Raw genomic sequence first — 17,658 nt, 5'->3', positions numbered from 1 at the left:
TTAGTTAACAAACATGCTCCAACAGGCTGTACCTAAGACCCGAACGTGAGGCAGACTGACAAGGAGGAGGGGAAGGCAGAAAGAAAGCACAGCCACACCATGCCCCTCTGACAACGCTCACATCAGACAACACAAACGGGACGAAAAGGAACAGAGGCAGCTGTGGCCTCCTATTCCTGTAGTTCCAGCATTTAGGAGGCTGAGGTGGAGGATCGCAACAATCTGAGGTCAGTTTGGACTACATGAGAAGACCCTCAGAAAAGAAAAACAAATTAGGGGCTGGAGAGATGGCTCCGAGTTGTTAAAGGCACTGGGTGAACTTCCAGAGGACTGGAGTTCAATTCCTAGCACCCACATGGCAGCTCACAACTGTCTGTACCAAGTTCCAGTGGATCTATTCCCTCCACAGACCTACATGCAAGCCAAACACCAATGCACATGAAATAAAAATAAATTATTTAAAAAAAGAAAAACAAATCTAAAACAATAAAGATCAGAGATAAATGGAACAATTCATCAGAAAGTTTAAAATATACGATGCAAAAATTGACAAAATAGGTGAAAGGTACCTACCATGCACGAGTCCCTCAGTTTGAATCCCAGTACCCTATACACCACACACACACACACACACACACACACACACACGCACGCACGCACGCACGCACGCACGCACGCAGGCACGCAGGCACGCACGCACACTCACTTACTCAGACAAAACAAAAATTTAAACATCTAAAACGGAAACTACATTACTCCTACTAATTAAAAGTTTGATAGATATTTTCTTCCAAATTAAAGCATGGTTACCATTTAGCATGGAAATACCCATTCATATAAGAAAGATTAAATCTTTCTTACTAACACATAAGATGAAAATGTTCTTGCCCTCGTCTGTTAAGCATGAGTCTCTTTAAGCCATCCTCACTTCACGGATGATTAAGAGATATAAACTATAACCTAGAGCCAGGATAAATAATGCAACTCATCATGCACTGGCATATTTCAGAGTGAAAGGGAGACAGGTACACAGGTCAAAAGGCACACACTGGATTTCTTCAAAGAGATAAGAATGCCTAATCAGCCAGGTGTCTTGGTGCACAGGCAGGTGGATAACTGTGAGTTCAAGGCCAGCCTGGTCTACATAAAGCTCCCAGCCAGAAAGGGCTACATAGAAAGACCCTGTCTAAGGAAGAAAAAAAAAAAAAAAAAACAAACCCTAATCATTCTACTTCTAAGCTCAAAATCATGTCAGTTTATAATTGTTTCACTTTATTACTGTTTTCTCTAAAAATATTTGAACTGACTTTTCCTAAAGGAAATCTCTCTATCTATAGCTAAGAGGCTCCTTCAGGTCAGCTGAGCTTTGGAACGTCCTTTTCCCACAAAAGTATAAAGCTGAGAATTCTGGATTTCATTGAAATAAGGGGTTTAAGTCTGCAACTGACTGAGACTCATCATTGAAGTGCCAGGAGTCAGCATTTAAATTAGGTTTCAGCTCAAACAACACAGAAATCTCCACTTGTGGTTCTGGGCATCTAACGCTCTCCTTGTGGCCTGTGCAGGAACCAGATACACACACACACACACACACACACACACACACACACACACGGTGCACACACAGCATAGCCCCACACCCATACGCTTTATTATACATACAGCTTTAAATTATCACACCAATAGTTCTTTCAGTATATCAGAAGTCAGAATAATTTTAGCCTTAAACATAGTTATTAATTTTCTATTCTAACTAGTACTCAGAAAAAAAATCAATATGAAAATGAATATAGATTTCAAAAAATTATAAAACATGGGCCAGGAATGTCGCTCAGTGGTAGAGAGCTTGCCTAGCATGCATGAAGTGCTGGTTTAATTCCCAGCATCCAGTATCTGGCCATGAAGACCAATGGCTGTGATCCCAGAACTTGCAAGGTTGATGGATCAGAAGCTGAAGGTCATCTTTGGCTACATAGTAAGTTTGAATCTAGCCAACGATAAATAAAACTGTCTTAAAAAAAAAAAAAAAAAAAAAAAAAAAAGGCAGGCAGTAGTGGCGCACGCCTTTAGTCCCAGCACTCTGGAGGCAGAGGCAGGCAGAGCTCTCTGTCTGAGTCCAGCCTGGGCTACAGAGCGAGTTCTAGGACAGCCAAAGCTGTTACATAGAGAAACCCTGTCTCAAAAAACAAAACAAAACAAAACAACAACAACAAAAATCACAAATGGTAGAAAGTATATGAGAAAATTCTAAAGTAAACCTATAAGGAAAAAAATTTAGAAATTCAAAGAAAACTATAAAGAATTATGAAAGAGAAAAAGGATGCCCATATACATATAAGAGCCCACAGAATGAATTTTTTGTCTCTGCATAGATATTGTCAATTATTCAAGTAAACCAAAAATATACAGGAGTGGTTGGTTAGTGAGACAAACACACATGGACCAAAAATCAAGGATTAGCTATTGTTTTGAAGAGGACATTAGTTTTTCTTAATTATTAAATTCAATTTATTCATCAGAACATATACTCAACCAGCAGCTTTAACATAACATGATTAAGAAATAATACAGGCAGAAAATGATTTCTTAAGCACATTAATTTTAAGTAAAGAAAACAAAGCAACCTTTTCCTGGAACAAATAGCCCAGTGCCTCCTGCTCTCTTACATCAAAATTTATCTAAAATGAACAAAAAAGAAAAGAAGAAACAAAAAGATCCAGTATCATTCAATGTGTTAATACTAGTCGAATTACTAAATAAAAGTTACATACAATTTTAGACATTAGCATGTTCAAATAATTTTTGTGTTAACAGTAGTCAACACTTTGTCTATCAACCGAAAATAATACTTTCCTAGTTTTAATGTTAGACTGGCTTGTATTAATCTAATATTCCCATGGGGACAAATGAGACCCCTGAGAAATGATGTGACTTTGCTCAGAATGCAAAAGTTACCGGTGTAGCACGTATGAGCACCTGCAGTGCTAGCAGAGGGGGAACTGTCAATCACAAGCTGCACAATGACAGAAGCCACGCCTCTTCTTCATGCAGTTTACCTCTATGTTCTGACTATGGAAACCGCTAATAATACACAATACGCAAAGACAGCATGTTCTTCCCACATGTACAAGTCAATCTGAATGTCAACAGTGATTACCAGGGATGGAGAAGGGAGACAAGAAAGGAAGGGATGGAGTGGAGGAAGGCTGAGGTCAAGAAGTACTAAACACAATCTGGCCAGGCATGATTACCCATGCTGGTAGAGTCAGCTATTCAGAGGCAGAGACAGGAAGATCAGGAGCTCTGTCAGCCTTGGCTACATATAACAAGACTAAGGGTAGCTTGGGCTATAGACCTTAAGTCAAATAAATAAATTTGAAGCATTAGATCTAGGAAGTATGGGAAAGAAATCTCTTAAGTTAAAAAGATATGGCTGGCACATCCCTACAATCTCAACAGTGAGAAGTTAAGGCAGGAGGACTGAGGAAGTTCAAGGCTAGCCTTGGTTACATAGCGAGTTTCAGGCTAGCCTCAATGATACAGCAAGACCTTGTCATATAAAATATAAAAACCTAAATCCATAACATATTGAATTGTTTTAAAATATAAACAACATTTATATGCAAGACACAATATGTTAGAACTGTCACAGAAACCAGTATAGACCGAAGATTTATATATAGTATTAATATAGAAAACACTCCCAACATTTATCACTCATGTATACCCCCGCTACTAAAATGTACAATTCAAACATTTGAAAGTATTGGGGGGTTTCTATAGACTGATGTAGTAAGTGTAATACAGTCGTGAGAACAGTGAGTTACCTTGTCCAGAGCAAACTTAGTGTCTCCGACGGAAGATAAGGACAGTGTGTGGGACCCAACCAGGGTAAAGCTGCTGGTGCGCACAGCACCGAGACCTCCTGGACTGGCCATCACTGCGGAGAGATGAGCCCAATTTAGTCCCGCTGGCTTCCCAAGTGTGAGTAGGAGTGGCCCATAGGCTCATGTTTCAAAGCTCAGGCCTCAGTTGACCATCATTTGGGAAGAACTGGGAGGTGTGGCCTTGCTGGAACAGCCTTACTGTGTCCTCTCACTGGGGGAGATGTGTCACTAGGGGTGGGCTTTGAGGTGTCAAAAGTCCATGCCAAACCCAGTCTCAATCTCTCTCAACCCCACCCCTCACCCTTCCCACCTCCACCCCCCGACACACACACACCCCAAAAAAATAATTTTTAAAACTCTTAAAAAAGAAAATATTTTCCCAAAGCAAATCAAGAAGGCACATGTATGCACGTGTGTATGGTTGAATATTTTTATAAAGGCATGCAACTGCTAAATTTAATTATTCTACAGCTTCAAATAGTTTAGATCCACTCACCTGAAGAATGAAGGTTGCTTTTCTAACAAAAAAGGGGGGGAGGGTGAAGAAGATACATTAATTATCTATTATTTAGTATGCAAATTTAAATGTTAAGTACAAATTTTAACACAAGGACTACAGTTGAGAAAACATGTTTCTTACATTAAGTATCAATAATGAACATATCTTTATTTTGAGAAAGTCTTACTATGTAGTCCAGACTAGACTTCAGTTTGTAATCCCCCTGCTTCTACCTTTCAAGTACTGGGATCCATTAGTGCATTTTAAAGACTTCTATAGTAATAAAAGCTGGTAGTCAATTTGTAGTTTTATTAAAAATGTAGATCTATTAAGAGGATTTGATTTTTAGAAAAATTCTACTTACTGAAGTTATAGATGTGAGAAGTCTCTTGGGAGTAATAGCCTGGAAAAACAGAGAGCTTAGCATATTTTCTATTAAATACTGCAATTCAGAGCTTAAAACTAATGTTCTTACATAGAAAATAACTGTTGAATATAAACAGATCATACTTAATTCCTTTATCGAGACTGCAAAGTATCCTCTTTGAAAGTGGAGCCAAAATACTTTGTTTTTTTAGTTTTCTCGCCTTCTACCCAACAAAAAAGTTAGAATAAAGAAAGATTAAAAAACCAAGGACAGAAAAAAACTTCTATTTTTTTCTTTTTTGGTTTTTTGAGACAAGGTTTCTCTGTGTAGTCCTGGCTGTCCTGGAACTCACTCTGTAAAATAGGCTGGCCTAGAACTCAGAGATCCACCTGCCTTTGCCTCCCAAGTACTGGGATTAAACTCATGTGCCACCACCACCCAGCCAGAAAAAAAAAATTCTAATCATTTAGGAAGCAAACAAAAGAGCAAAGATTAGAAAGGTGGAAACCAAGACCCTAGTAATCATATTTCTCAACAAGTTCAATGTTTAAGCAATATTCAGAAAATAAGATATTTTGCATGTATTACAAAAGGGCCCTGATTACACTTAACATGATCACTTATATACATTTACACTCGACAGTCATACCTACTTAATGCAGTCAATAGAAATGTAGGGCCTATTTTAAAAAAAAAATCACTGAAACATGATTAAAACTAAAATGATGGTGGTGGTTTGAATGGAATGGCCCTCATATATTTGAATGCTTGGTCACTAATCAGAGGCGTGGCCTTGTTGGGGTAGGTGCATCCTTGTTGAAGGAAGTTTGTCACTATGGTGGGCTTTGGGGTTTCAGAAGCTCAAGCCAGATCTAGTGTCTGTCTCTTCCTGCTATCTGCTGATCCAGATGGAGAACTCTCAGCTTCCTCTCTGGCACCACATCTGCCTGCCATGTTTCCCCCAGGACGATAATTCCATTCAGTCTAAACCTCTGAACGGAAGGCAGCCCGATGAGATGCTTTCCTTACAGGTGTGCATGGTCAGCGTCTTACTGACCGAGAGGACACTCTCCAGCAGCGCTCTTACTAGGTTGCAGCTCTCACCTTGGACTTGGAGGCTTTCTTCTTCTTATCAAGGCCCGATGAATCTTTCTTTTGTACCTATACACAAATCCAAGATATAACTACCTTAAAAATCTAACGTTATTAAGGAAATATATTATTGTTCATTTCAGAAAGCTTTTAAACTGCTTACCAAGCTGTAAACTTCAACATTTATTTCAAAGTCATTGGAAACATCATTCCTGAAAAAAGAGTATTAAATAAAACTGTAATAAAAACCTAAAGTTATGCCTTTAAAAATAATGTACAAACACTGTTACAACACTCAAAGACTCCACTGTATTTTTAAGAAATACAATAAACTATCAAGAATAATAAAAAAAAATGGTAAAAACACATTTTTCTCTCAAGACACACTTCGTAATATTTGTGTTATAAAAACCAGGGTTTTTAGTAACACTACAGGAAGGGAGTGAGGAACAGCGCCTGCCACCAAGCCTGCCAGACCACTGCAGCTCGACAAGGCTCCCACAGCTGGCCTCCTGCATCCTCACCCACGTGCTGCTGCACGCAGGCACTTTACAAGTTTATAGACTAAATAATAGGAGTAAAAATACAAGCAGAAACAGTTTTCAAATTAGATTTTGGCTGCAGTTTGAAAATACCTATTTGGCTAGGCGGTGGTGGTGCATGCATTTAATCCCAGCACTCAGGAGGCAGAGGCAGGCAGATCTCTGAGTTGGAGTTCAGCCTGGTCAGGCTCCAAAGCTTATACAGAGAAACCCTATCTCAATAAATAAATAAATAAATAAATAAATAAATAAATAAATAAATAAAAATAAACAAACAAAAAGGAAAAAACCAAAACAAAAAACAGATAAAAAATAAAACATGTATTTGATACTAATTATCTTTTTTTTTTTTTTTTTTTTTTTTTTTTGATTTTTTTTCGAGACAGGGTTTCTCTGTGTAGCTTTGCGCCTTTCCTGGAGCTCACTTGGTAGCCCAGGCTGGCCTCGAACTCACAGAGATCCGCCTGGCTCTGCCTCCCGAGTGCTGGGATTAAAGGCGTGCGCCACCAACGCCCGGCCTAATTATCTTTTTTGTTGGTAATAAAATATTGTTACAGCTGGCAGGGTGGTGCATGCCTTTAATTCCAGCACTTGGGAGACAGAGACAGGCAGATCTCTGAGTCTGAGGCCAGCCTGATCTACAGAACAAGATCTATGATAGCCAGGGCTACAAGGAGAAACCCTGTCTCAAAAACCCAAAAATAAAAAAAAAAAACAAAATATTATTATGTGATTTAAAGCATCTATAAGAATAATGGTGCAAAATACTGAAGCACTATATATACTGCATATCTATAGTCAAAAAGTATCAACGCAGAAAATAAATCAGAAAGAAGAGCTAAATGGGACTGAAAATTGGATTATCTGTTCATATTTACAGAATAAACAGGGGCCCAGAAGATGGCTCAGAAGCTAAAGGGGCTTGTTGCCCAAGCCTAGCAACCTAAGTTCAACACCCAGAGCTCACATAAAGGCAGGAGAGAACAGATTCTACAGTTATCCTATAACTTCTACACAAGCTGTTGAACACAAACCCATGCACACATCATGCAAGTATGCACACACACACTGATAAACATAAAGAAATAAATGTTTAAAGATTTAATTATTTTTATACGTGTGGGTGTCTTGCCTCCATGCATGTCTGTGTACCACATGTATGCAGTGGCTGCAGAAGCTAGAAGAGAGCACTGGATCCTCGGGAACTAGAGCTACAGATTGGTGTGAGCTGCCAAGAGCGCAGACAGTGGGAACTGACCAGGGCCTTTGGAAGAATAGCCTGTGCTCTTAACCACTGAGCCCTCTATCCAGAACCCCATAAATAAATAGGAGGAGAAGAGGAGGAGGAGAAGGAAGGAAGGAAGGAAGGAGGGAGGGAGGAAGGAAGGAAGGAAGGAAGGAGAAGATCTGGGGGAGGTACTCACAAGGGCCTGTCTCTTCCTGAGCAGACTGGCAGCTGATGGTTCCGAGGGTGGGGGTGGGAGAGGACATGGGACATTTCTTTGAGGGGCCAATCACTGATAAGTTGCCCACGCTACTATAAGTAACCCTTTACCCATGGTTCTGTAAGCAACCCTAATTTAAACTCATTAGCTCACCAAATAATAATAACTTTAATAATAAGACAGACAAATTAAGGGGACAGGTTGCAGCATATTGGTAGAGCACTTGCCTAGCACATAGGACTCTAGGCTTGATTTCCACTACTACTGGAAAGAAAAAAAATAACAGGACTGAAAGTAGATGGGAAATTGTCAAGGAGAACAAAGGGATCAGCAGGAGTGAAATGGGAGAGAGGGTAGTGAGGAGTTAATATAACCAAAAATATATTATATGCAGGTATGAAAATGTCATGCCATTATGTATAAGCTATGCTAATAAAAAGATTACATTAATTATAATAAGTTAGTAAACAAATGTAAATACATTTTAAATACTATCAAAGTTTGGGACCAGGTGGTGGCGGCACACACCTTTAATCCCAGAAACTTGGGAGGCAGAGGCAGGTAAAATCTCTTTGAGTTTGAGACCAGCCTGGTCTATAGAGTGAGTTCTAGGACAGCTAGGACTACACAGAGAAACTTTGTCTCGAAAAACCAAAAAAAAAGGGGAAAAAAAATTAAAGTTTGAGATGTAGTTTGCTGATAGAACGCATGTTTAGCATGCACAAAGCTCTGAGTTCCATCCCATGAACTACAACAGATAAAACAAGATATAAACATCACTCAAATGCTACGATTGTCTTTATTAAAAGAAAAACATGTCTGAACCATGAGGTGCTCAATTTACTTACAGAGTAAATGTAGTAGTAAATGTCAGAGCGTCACCACTAAGAGAGTTTGAAGTACTTGCTAATGGTGTGGCGACCACATTCTCAGCTCCAGCTTTTAGCATAATTAGGTAGTAGTAATTTGATGCATCTGTAATAAGTAAACACACTGCAAAATTAGCAAAAGAACAACAAACTCAGCTAGACAGCACCCTGGAAGGCCGGAAGTCATACTGCACCTGACTCACAAAACATTTTTATTTACAATTTCTAAGATCAAATTTCCCCAAACAAAAAGCTAAGAAAGATACAACCTGATACATCCAGTCTGGGAATAAGCATCAAGTCTCCTAATTACATAAAGCAAAATAGCTTCATTCTACAATCCGCACTTTCTGCCATAATCCGTTAGGCATTAGGAGGTTAGCACACACCTCTGAAGGGTGAATTATGATTTTTTTTTAAAAAAGATTTTATTTATTTATTATGTATACAGTGTTCTGCCTGCATGTGTCCCTGCAGGCCAGAAGAGGACACCAGATCTCATTACAGATGCTTGTGTGGAGCCACCATGTGGCTGCTGGGAATTGAACTCAGGACCTCTGGAAGAACAGTCAGTGCTCTTAACCTCTGAGCCATCTCTCCAGCCCGAATTATGATTTCTTATTTCAAAACTGAGATTTAAAAAGTATTAAAGTTACTCGGGGATAATACCTAATAAAAACATGAACTATTTACTCACTATCACTAAGTAACAATATCTCAAAATAAATACTAAATTACCAAGTTTTCTACATTATACTAAAATCAGGCAACAGGAAAAATTATAACCTAAATTAGCTCATTTCTACAATAATACTCCAACTTTTTCTTCATTTGTTTGTTGGAAATAGGAACTTCTGTAACCCAGACTGGCTTTGAATATGAGATAATAATATACTTTTGTAATCTTCCAAACTGCTGGGATTATAAACACCAGCCACCACATGCAGTGAATGTTTAAAAAAAAGAAGTCCTAGTCCTAGAGACCGACTCAGGGACTCACATTTAAGGCAAAGCTCCATCACAGACTACAACCACCCCTCCCTTTAGGAACACAGGTGTCACTAAGCTGTCTGATCTGGCCTTGAGCTTCTGACCACCACAGCCTCCCAAGCAGCTGGGACTATAAGCTTGTGCCCCAGCTCCTACTGAAGGCTCAACCATTCTTCCTTTTTCTCCCTTCTTACTTTCCCCAAACCCCAAATTCACTTTTCAACTTTTTCTTAAAGACTTCTTATTTTTGTTGTTGTTGTTGTTTTGTTTTGTTTTCCGTTTTTTCGAGATAGGGTTTCTCTGTGTAGCTTTGTGCCTTTCCTGGAACTCGCTTTGTAGACCAGGCTGGCCTCAAACTCACAGAGATCCGCCTGCCTCTTCCACCCAAGTGCTGGGATTAAAGGCGTGCGCCACCACCACCCGGCCTTTTTTAAGATTTCTTTACCCCTAGAGATAAAGTGTTTTGTTTTTTTAAAGGTTTATTTATTGTGTGCCTGCATGTATGCCTGCACACCAGAAGAGGGCACCAGATCTCATTACAGATGGTTGTGAGCCACCATGTGGTTGCTGGGAATTGAACTCAGAACCTCTGGAACAGCAGAACCATCTCTCCAGTCCTGAGATAAAGTTTTAATTAAATAAAAATGCAAAAGAATCTTAAAATAATTCTTTTCGAGACAGGGTTTCTCTGTGAAACAGCCCTGGCTGTCCTGTAACTAGCTCTGTAGACCAGGCCAGCCTCAAACTCACAGAGATCTGCCTGCCTCTGCCTCCTGAGTGTTGGGATTAAAGGTGAGTGCTGCCACCGCCCAGACTTAAAATAATCCTTATTCAACACTTCAACCTGCTGTTTTCAGATCCTGCTGCCATAGTCCTCTTTACCCATTTGACTCCCATATGATTTAGTAGATTAGAAAATTTTAAGAGGTCACTGTGGTTATCCAATCCAGAAAAAAAAAGGAAATAAAACTTCAATAGAGGTATACTCACTGAGTAATTATCATTCACACAACCAATAATTCAAAATTTCCAGAAGGAACTTCTAAAATGGGGTAAATTTTAACAAGAATAAAGTAAAATAAATTCTTTTAAAAGACCTGGCACATAACAAAACTAATTAATGAAAGGCAAATGGTATGTCCTGTCAAGATAACCTAGGAAAATGTTTTCTGTCATAATTCTGTTTAGCCTTACTTTGAGATAGAGTGATGTACATACTTGCATGGGTTGGTAAACCTATTATATAAGATAAATTTCCCCCAATTGTTCAATTATGAGGAATTGCCTTACAATACAAGGAATGACATTATAAGAAGGAAGCTTTGTATCCTAATGCATACTCTACTTTTCTCTTTCTCACACAATCCAGTCCAGGTGGACCTCACAATTCTCCATGTAACCCAGCCTCCTACCTGGTTTCTGAGCGGTGCCGCAGACAAAGTCTGCTTTCAGAGGCAAGCAGATGTCTGACAAAGTGACAGACCCTCGGGATGCAGCAAATTCACTCTGAGACAGGACAGCAGCCTTGTTCCTCCTCTGAGGCCCTTCGTTCTTCAGCTTATTCAGCTCATCAATCAGAAGTGCTCTCTTCTCAGCTATGGAAAAACATGCAAGTAATATTCCACACGTTAAAACTCTAACGGTCCTGACTGAGACAAATCCTGAAAGCACACTGAAAAGACAGCTGAACAAAAGAGCACAGACAAAATCAGTGACTGTCTCTTTGACGGAACTGCTGGGTAAAACAACATCGCTAGTGTGTTCCCAACTCCTTATAATGCTTCAGCTTTTAATCGGGTTTTTATGAAGTGTCACCTTCCCACTCAACATGCTCTGTTCTCACATGAGATGAGACACACAGGAGTGTGCACACGCATGTTCATGCCAGATGCTGTGTCCCAGGTGCAACACACATACTTGCAATCAGAAGAAGTCTCTCTGCTTCAGCTTCTTCCAAGGACCCTTTCCCATGGTCTTCATCAACACAGCAGTTCAGAGCCTGGCTGGCCTGATAAATCACGGTCTGCTGCAAATTTATGTCATTATTGAGCTCCTAGGGAAATCACAGGAAGGAGTAATTAGTCACCATTACCACTTTATTTAAACTTTAATTCATCTGACTGCATAATTTCTACATTTTTAAGAAAGTAAAGTCCAAATGTTAGTTTTACTGCACAAGTTTTTAGATTGCAGATTCTTCAACTGTGGCTTAACTGTGAGCATCACAAAAAGTGTAACAACAGTAAAGAGTTCTGAATACAAACAATCAAAGGTTAACTCAAAGTCAAATGATGTGATGAATCCAAGATGCTTCTGGCAGCACTTATCCAGGCACACCTTCACTGGGCCATACTTCTGAAAACAGAGTGCATGTCACACCATGTAACACCAATGAATACAACCTTCAATGTGACACTACTGTACTGAAGGAGGCATGGAGGCCTTTGTGCTCAGATATTCACTAGGGGAACCTGGAGTGAGTACACAGGGTTATCTCATCACGGGAAGGGATGAAAACCTCCTTATCCGTCCAGAAGGCTGGAGCAGACACTCTTTCTAGCCTGGTGACTTTTGTGCTATCTGTTGTGGCTAGAGACCTTTCGTGGCATTGGGCCCTCCCCAGACTCTTTTTTTTTTTTTTTAAAGATTTATTTATTTATTATGTTTACAGTGTTCTGTCTGCACGTTTGCCTGCTGGCCAGAAGAGGGCACCAGATCTCATTAGAGATGGCCGTGAGCCACCATGTGGTTGCTAGGAATTGAACTCAGGACCTCTGGAAGAACAGCCAGTGCCCTTAACCGCTGAGCCATCTCTCCAGCCCCCTCCCCATACTCTTATTGTAAATTTGTTTTTCTCAGTCAATCTATAGAACCTACCTTTATGGACTTTACAAATAGTTTTGATGTAGTCTCATCTGATCTAATTTAGCTTACTTTGTCCTCAAGGAGATTTATGTATGCTTTGTTGTGCATGCAAGCTTGAGTTAATCATGACCAGCATAAGTTTTCACTGAATTGTGCTACACTTAAATATGCCTAAAATAAACCACTCGGTGTCAGATTCCAGAAGTTAGAACCAACACTGGCTACTGAGTACTGATGAACCAATATGCCTTCTTGCCTCCCACAACTCATAACTGCTGGCTGAGAAGGTCACACTATACACTATGAAATGAGCTTTTATTATATATGTAGAGTTTTCTGCGTCTATAAAACATACCAGTTAGCTGGGTGTGGTGGCCCATGCCTTTAATACCAGCACTCAGGAGGCAGAGGCAGGCGAATCTGAGTTTGAGATTCAAAACCAGCCTGGTCTACAAAGAAAGCTCCAGGACAGCCAGAGCTACACAGAGAAACAGTGTCTTGAAAAAACACAAAACAAAACAAAAACAACCAAACAAAAGACCTGTAACAGTCCTTTACACCTCAATACTCAGGAGGCTGAAACAGACAGATCTCTGAGTTTGAGGACAGCCTGGTCTACATAGCAAGCTCCAGGCCAGCTAAGGTTACATCAGGAGGCTCTATCTCAAAATAATAAATATAGCATAACGGCCTAACTAATTAGAACAAACTTTTAATATTTTCCTACTACTGTTTTCTAGTAGTTAGTAGTAACTTTAAATTATAGTGCATATTCGGTTTTAAAAATGCTGCTGTGCTGACTTGGGCTCCATATCGTCTGCCATTCAGTGAGGGCTGGGCAAACAGGTCAGTTGGCCAAGTGTCTGCCGCACAAGCACAGGACCTGAGTCCCGATCCCCAGCACCCACACAGAAAGTGCCACCAAACGAACATAACTGTCTTCTTGAACACAAAACCCCCTGAGGACCACAGTAAGTTTCACACTTTACCACCACCCAACTACTAGTTATAATTATGTTTTGGGGAGCAGAGAGGTGCTGGAGATTGAACCCGGGGCCTCACACATTCTGGGCATTACTATACTACAGAGCTCCACATTCTACTCCAAAGTGATGACTTCACAGCAATTTTCTAAAGAGTGTTTTCCTGAAGTTAAACTGAATTCAGGAGTAACTTAGCTCCCATGAATCAGATCCCACGCCAGTCACTGGGGGTTGAGATTAGTAGGGCCACAAGCTCACAATCTAGTTCAAGAGAGTCCAAATTCCCTTCCCATGCCAGAGCATACCTGCATTTTTTGTTTGATATTAACTTGACAAGAATAGACATTATTCTTTTCACCCAATTTTGAAGCAACATCTTCTTTTCGAACAATCACTTGCTTTATGGAAGGGCGCTCTGTTTCTTTGAATCTTTGAGACCTATAAGCATCAATGCTTCAGGGGAAAAAAAAGAGTTACTGTTAGAAATCCACTGAACAATAATAGTCTTTATCGAACATGTCAACAGAAACCTAATCTCACTTAAGCATCAGCACATTTCCCCAAAATGGAAATGTCATCCCGTGGAAGGAAAACTGATAGAAGTTATTCCAGGCTGGGGCTGCCCATCAGTGGCAGACTTCCTGCTTAGCACACCTGAGGTCCTGAGTTCAATCCCCAGGCCACAAACAGTTACCCCAGGCTTATAAGGCTCTGTGAACAAGAGCTAAGCGGACACTCCTCACGGCAATCTAAGCAACACAGTGGCGGGCCCTTCCCCACACCCTTACCTATAGAGAAGGTCTCGATCATCAGAACTGAGGCTGTCACCAGACTCAGCTCGGGGAACACGGGGCCTCTGGAACTTTCCTGGTTTGGGGCTTGCAGCACTTGGGCTTGTGTCTCTCAGCTCCAATTTGGGTGAAGAAATTACATTCTACAGAAAAGTAAACAAGTGAGATGTTAGACTTTCAACTTTGTTTTTATGTGTTTTGTTTTTATTTCAGAGAAGTGGTCTTCATTATGTAGTCCAGGCTAGCCTCCAACTCTTGATCTTCTTGCCACAACCTCCTGAAACCTGGGGTTACAGACATGTAACACCCAGGATTTACATGCCAGATGCTGTGGATGTACAACATTGATCCTAAATGATACTTCATTTAATTCTGAGAAAGTAATTCTTTTCTCCTATTAGCAAATATATATCCAACACATCTACTGACTTATAATAAAATAACAAAATAGATTAAGCCTCTACAAAGTAAATGGATAAAAAACACAAATCAGCAAACCTATGAGATGCACTGCCAGTACCAGTCCATGGCAGAGGCCAGTTCTTCACAAGGCTAGACCAAACACCACAGAACCAAACTTCAAAAGCTGAACTAGGGGCTGCAGAGATGACTTGGTGGTTAAGAGCACTGGCTGATTTTCTAGAGGACCAGGGTTCAATTCCCAGCACAAAAGGTGGCAACAACCATCTCTACAATACAGTCCCAGAGGATCCAATCCTTTCTGTGGCTTCTACAGGTACTGCACACACATGGTGCACTGCATACACATACATGATGCACCGCACACACGATGCATCACACACACACACACACACACACACACACATGATACACCGCACACACACGATGCACCGCACACACACGATGCACTGCACACACATGATGCACCGCACACACACGATGCACTGCACACACATGGTGCACCGCACACACATGGTGCACCACACACACACACACACACACACACACACACACACACACATGGTGCACTGCACGCACATGGTGCATAGAGAAGCACTCAGGCAAAACACCACACGTAAAATAGAAATGAAGGGGGGAACGTTCTTTAAACTTGAACTAACTGAGCCATGAAGTGTTGCCTCATGCCCCACATTCGCCTGACTTCTAGCCAACTACCACTTACTCAGCATCTCAACAACACTTTTATAGGAAAAATGCTTTCACAACCAGCAGGATCCAGAAAATGCTTTTCAAAAGTTGGTCGACTCCTAAAGCACAGACTATTTACCATACGATTAAACACACTTACTTCTCATAGGCACAAATGTGCTAATTATAACAGTTCCTGTACTGACTGATAAAGATGTACTTGAGCCTGTTAGAAAGACTTCAAATGCATGGTCAGAAACTGCAACTCTTCTTACACCAGCCTAACACACAAGGCCAGCTTGGGCTACATGAGACCCTATCTCAAAAAAAAAAAAAAAAAAAAAAATCAAAAAACAAAACAAAGCAACAAATCCTTTTAAATAAAAGCACTTCTAACTGAGCTCATCTCCAGAGCTACAGTTACTAAATTTAGGGTGATGGCAATTAACAGAGGTTAGGCCTCAGTGATGCTTGTATTTCCGGTCCTAAATATAATTAGGACTGAAAGATGACATCAGCCCTAGAATGTAGGTTCTGTTGCTGACCTTGTTTGACAGCTGAGAGAACCACGTCATAGAGAAGCCACAACAATTCCAAACACTACAACCAGAATCTGAGCGCAGATGTCATGCTTGTTCAAGTATGTCAATGTTACCCGAGGTCATAAGACACCACTAGAGTTTACTGGAGGTACTAAGAGAATCCTATCAGGTCCACACAACCCCACTGTCTGGAGGGTGAGAGTCATGTACCAAAAGTGGAGGAGGTGTGCAGTGTCCGCAGTTTATTGTGCTATGAGCCTGTGTACATGCAGTCTTTCTTACCTCTAGACTTACCACCCCGACCGTCTGGGCTAACGGAGCAAGTAAAGACATTGAAGAGATGTTCAGTGCATCCTCCTGCTCCTCGCTGTTTTCTGCTCCCACTTGCTCCATCTCCTCTTGGTTCCTTTCCATATCCAGTTCCCCTTCCTCTAGGACGTCACTAAAGATGTCATTAATGACTCTGGAGCTATTGATAGCATCATCATCCACACTCATCTCAACTTCCCGTACTACTTCTGAAAAACATTTCAATGGGTAGACACTAAGAACCAGTGTGGCAGAGAAGGCTGATTTTTCATGCTTACTATAATAACAAAGTTACCCTAAAAAAAAACAAAAAAAAAAAAAACAAAAAAAAACACTTCCTAACAACAGGAGAGAAGACAACTTCCAATACATACAAAATCAAGATAAAGCTGGACTCTCATATTTAAAAATATTTTAAAAGTTCCAAAATATTTTCTACGATATAAAGACTAGACTTACAAAAAAACTAAACCTAATGCTTTGGATTTAAGTGAGAGTATTAAGTAGGAATACAAGAGTCTGACTTTCAAAAAAGTCCCAAGGGCCAAAGAGACGGTTTGGTGTTTAAGTCTACTTTCCTTCTAGAGGACCCAAGTTCAGTTCCTAGCACCCACAATGGGCTGCTCACAACGACCTGTATGTAACTCCAGCTCCAGGGAACACAACACTTTCTTTTGGCCTCTAAAGGCACCTACAGTCATATGAACACACTCCCAAAGACACACACACACTTTTTTTTAAAATAATAAATCTCAACAGGTAATCGTGGCACACGCCTTTAGTTCCAGGAGGTAGAGGCAGGCAAACCTCTGTGAGTTCGAGGCCACCTGGTCTACAGAGTGAGTTCTAGGACAGGCAGGCTACATATAGAAACCCTGTCCTAGAAAAAATAAATAAAATAATAATGACTCTCAACAACCACTTTCAAATGAGTCTCTTCTGTTGTTAGGAGCTGTCCTCTCACACAGGAGTCAGCACAGGAAAATATTAACGCCGTCTAGGGTAATTCCAGAGTAACTTAACAGTGACCGCTAGCACACACAGCTCACTGGAAGCTCCAGTGTATCCTAGCCTGAAAATGAAAGGTATTGTAAAACAACAGGCCGTTGAAAACAGAGCATTCTTCTTACATTATTGTATTATTTCTATAATGGATCCAGAGCTAACGAGAAATAAAGACTAGAAACCAACCAGTCTCCTGCTCAGCCTTCGGGTCTGACAAGACTTTTAAAGACTTTTCCTCTTCTAAAAACAATGTTATTTTCAAAGGGCTGGACTTTGTCATTTTGCTTTCAGTGGAACCTAAAAAAGTTTGAGAAAAACCAAATTAATGTGTGTGTGTGAACGCACAAGCACATGTGTGCCAG

At 40.4% G+C, this 17,658-nt stretch overlaps 1 protein-coding gene across 2 annotated transcripts in view; it reads right to left on the bottom strand.

Moving 5' to 3' along the window:
- Anln (anillin actin binding protein) overlaps positions 1 to 17,658 on the bottom strand; it is a 59,297-nt gene that overhangs the window by 13,616 nt on the left and 28,023 nt on the right. The window contains exons 9-21 of one of the 2 annotated variants that reach the window (XM_037207667.1): positions 17,483 to 17,593; positions 16,265 to 16,500; positions 14,328 to 14,473; positions 13,845 to 13,992; positions 11,609 to 11,744; positions 11,104 to 11,286; positions 8,681 to 8,807; positions 6,009 to 6,057; positions 5,858 to 5,914; positions 4,751 to 4,789; positions 4,384 to 4,405; positions 3,828 to 3,940; positions 2,625 to 2,678 (exon numbers count right to left, since the gene is read on the bottom strand). In XM_037207667.1, the coding sequence (XP_037063562.1) occupies positions 2,625 to 2,678; positions 3,828 to 3,940; positions 4,384 to 4,405; positions 4,751 to 4,789; positions 5,858 to 5,914; positions 6,009 to 6,057; positions 8,681 to 8,807; positions 11,104 to 11,286; positions 11,609 to 11,744; positions 13,845 to 13,992; positions 14,328 to 14,473; positions 16,265 to 16,500; positions 17,483 to 17,593 (1,421 nt within the window). The remainder of the gene's footprint in view (positions 1 to 2,624; positions 2,679 to 3,827; positions 3,941 to 4,383; positions 4,406 to 4,750; positions 4,790 to 5,857; positions 5,915 to 6,008; positions 6,058 to 8,680; positions 8,808 to 11,103; positions 11,287 to 11,608; positions 11,745 to 13,844; positions 13,993 to 14,327; positions 14,474 to 16,264; positions 16,501 to 17,482; positions 17,594 to 17,658) is intronic. The other variant, XM_028872545.2, reaches the window with a different exon arrangement.

Source organism: Peromyscus leucopus, chromosome 7, assembly GCF_004664715.2.
Source record: "Peromyscus leucopus breed LL Stock chromosome 7, UCI_PerLeu_2.1, whole genome shotgun sequence".
Taxonomy (NCBI): Eukaryota; Metazoa; Chordata; class Mammalia; order Rodentia; family Cricetidae; genus Peromyscus; species Peromyscus leucopus.
Note: the sequence above shows the minus strand (reverse complement) of the source record. Positions and strands in the feature narration are given on the sequence as shown.